A 2,674-nucleotide genomic window follows, 5' to 3' on the forward strand; every position below is an offset into this window, starting at 1 on the left:
ATGGAGCTCTCATATCTCTTCCTGTATTTTGTTCTTATTCTTCTCATTCTTGCCGGTGGCATCTGTTTGTTCAAACTCAGACACAATCACAAATCTATAGGTGACCAGGAAAACTTGCCACCAGGGAGCTTAGGATGGCCTTTTATAGGTGAAACTATTGAATTCCTGAAGGCAGAGAATTTTGTGTATGATAGGATGAAGCAACACTCTCCAGATATTTTCAAGACTAAGATTCTTGGAGAAGAAACTGCAGTCATATGCGGTCCAAACGGCAACAAGTTTCTCTTTTCCAATTATGATAATATCTTCACTGCATTCCGTCCCCATTCCATGCAAAAGCTGTTTCGCTCTTATAACAACCATGCTGCAACTCCTGTTAATATTACACGCGATGCAGAAGTGCAAGTCACGAGGGCACCTGGGTTCCTGAAGCCTGAAGCCTTAGTGGGGTACGTAGGCAAAATGGATTCAATAACACAACAGCAAATGCGAATTTATTGGGAAGGCAAAGACGAAGTGAAAGCATTTTCTCTAGCTAAGACTTTAACATTGACTCTCGCTTGTAATTTTTTCATGGGTACTGAAGATCCAGAGCATGTTGCCAGGGTAAACAGGAGTTTTTATGATATAACACTAGGAATGCATTCTATTCCTGCGAATTTTCCTGGAACAAAATTTTATAAAGCAAGCAAAGCTGCTGCAGCAGTTCGCAAGGAGTTAAGGGCTGTAATTGGTGAGAAGAAAGCTGCAATCGCTAGTGGAGAACAGACGGTCGATATACTATCACATATGATTGTAGCTACAGATGGATCTGGGAAACACATGCCTGAGGCTGAGATAGCAGACAAAATCATGGGTTTGCTTGTTGCAGGATATAGCACAGTGGCTACTGCCATGACTTTCTTCGTGAAATATGTTGGAGAGAGACCTGACATATACCATAAAGTCCTTGCCGGTGTGTATTTTTCTTTCTGTGTCTTTTGGGGATTTGCTTCCTTAGTGGGTCCGGTGACTCAACAGACCTAATCTAATGGTCCTCATCACTGCATGGCCGAGTACATTAGCAAACCAATGAGGAAGACTTGCCCCTTTTTTTTGGTTTTGGAGAATAAATTATGTTAAGTTGTGTTGTAAGAGTGTGGGGAAGAATAAGACTCTTGACACTAAAAATCTGAAGAAGGATAGGAATTTGACTTCAGCAGTGCATCAGATTATTTTTTGGATCGATGTTAAGAGTTTTACTTAATTTGTGCCCTTATGACACATTAACACGAACTTGAAAGAATTTGATATATTTCATTTATTATTAAGTTCTTCAAATGTTCTGTTCCTAAGAATTGTTCTCTTAATTTTTTTCTAGAGCAAAGGGAAATCGGAGCCTCTAAGAAGCCTGGGGAGCTCTTAGACTGGAATGATATGCAAAAGATGAAATATTCTTGGAATGTGATATGTGAAGCGATGAGACTGACACCGCCACTTCAGGGAACTTTTAGAGAGGCCTTGACAGATTTCACTTATGCTGGCTACACAATTCCTAAAGGATGGAAGGTAAGGAAGTTTATAATTATGTATATAACTAGTTATAATTACTATAAACTATCACGAGGTACATGAAAGTTATATGGGCAGTGTGTATATCATGTCATCAATACATCTGCCTATTAAATGATGTCATGTATGTATTTTTTTCATTGCACATTCATCTACCTCACCATCACCATGCATATGACTGATAGGTTAAAAGTTATTCCATTTTTCACTAGAATGTTTTTAGATTTATATATAAACGATTTGGTGTGCTCATTCTATCTAAAAATCATGTAAAGTTTTTGAAACCACAATTGTGAAATAGAATATTTTACTTCTGACGCTATATGTCAGTTAGCAACTGACTACTTTTAACTTGTAAATATTTCGTGTTTCATATTATAAATGTGATGTAAATATAGAACAATGATTCTCGTAATCGCAGAGCCTACATTGCAGCAAAAAGAGTACTTAATTCACATGACCTCGAATATATTTGTCAATTTGTACTTCATGTGTTTAATTTATGCAGGTATATTGGACTGTAAGTACAACAAACAAGAACCCAAAATACTTCCCAGATCCAGAAAAATTTGACCCCTCAAGACATGATGAAACAAATAGCTTCCCAGCTTACACATTTGTTCCGTTTGGAGGCGGCCCTCGGATGTGCCCAGGAAAGGAGTATGCTCGGTTAGTAATACTCACTTTTGTTCACAATTTGGTGAAGAGATTTAAATGGGAGATGGTGCTTCCGAAGGAACGAATTATAGGTGACATGATGCCTATCCCAGAAAAAGGACTTCCAATTCGTCTTTACCATCACTAAATGTACATGTTGAAGTTTTCACCATAGGAATGGTTGTCTCTGTGAGGATCTAGTGACAATATCATGTCGGTATTGATCATTGGATTGATATTAGTTCGGGCAAATATTGAGTGTTACCCTTTATGCCAAAACTCGTATTGATATTAGTATTGCAGTTAATAAGTGACTGAGATCATAGGAGCAACATCACGTGCATTAATGTTGCTGTTGCTGGCAAGAAAGCCCAAGTAGAAAATGTGAAACTAAGGTTGATTAAACTGCAGCATCCTCATGCCAAACAATATTTGACAAGGCCTTTGTTTTTATGATATTCATGAA

At 37.9% G+C, this 2,674-nt stretch overlaps 1 protein-coding gene across 1 annotated transcript; it reads left to right on the forward strand.

Annotated features, from left to right (window-relative positions):
- On the forward strand, positions 1 to 2,356 carry LOC116140977 (beta-amyrin 28-monooxygenase-like). The gene is made up of 3 exons (XM_031426544.1): positions 1 to 955; positions 1,361 to 1,548; positions 2,060 to 2,356. The coding sequence occupies exons 1-3, from the start codon at positions 1 to 3 to the stop codon at positions 2,354 to 2,356; spliced, it is 1,440 nt and encodes a 479-aa protein (XP_031282404.1).
- The last annotated feature ends 318 nt before the right edge of the window (positions 2,357 to 2,674 follow it).

This window comes from Pistacia vera, unplaced genomic scaffold (assembly GCF_008641045.1).
Source record: "Pistacia vera cultivar Batoury unplaced genomic scaffold, PisVer_v2 Contig39, whole genome shotgun sequence".
In the NCBI taxonomy this organism is placed as follows: domain Eukaryota; kingdom Viridiplantae; phylum Streptophyta; class Magnoliopsida; order Sapindales; family Anacardiaceae; genus Pistacia; species Pistacia vera.

What these genes read in the sequence shown, in the direction of transcription:
- LOC116140977 (XM_031426544.1), top strand. Translation starts at nt 1, where the DNA reads ATGGAGCTCTCATATCTCTTCCTGTATTTTGTTCTTATTCTTCTCATT. An exon ending in ATACCATAAAGTCCTTGCCG is followed by an intron (nt 956 to 1,360) that starts GTGTGTATTTTT and finishes ATTTTTTTCTAG; the next exon opens with AGCAAAGGGAAATCGGAGCC. An exon ending in CAATTCCTAAAGGATGGAAG is followed by an intron (nt 1,549 to 2,059) that starts GTAAGGAAGTTT and finishes TAATTTATGCAG; the next exon opens with GTATATTGGACTGTAAGTAC.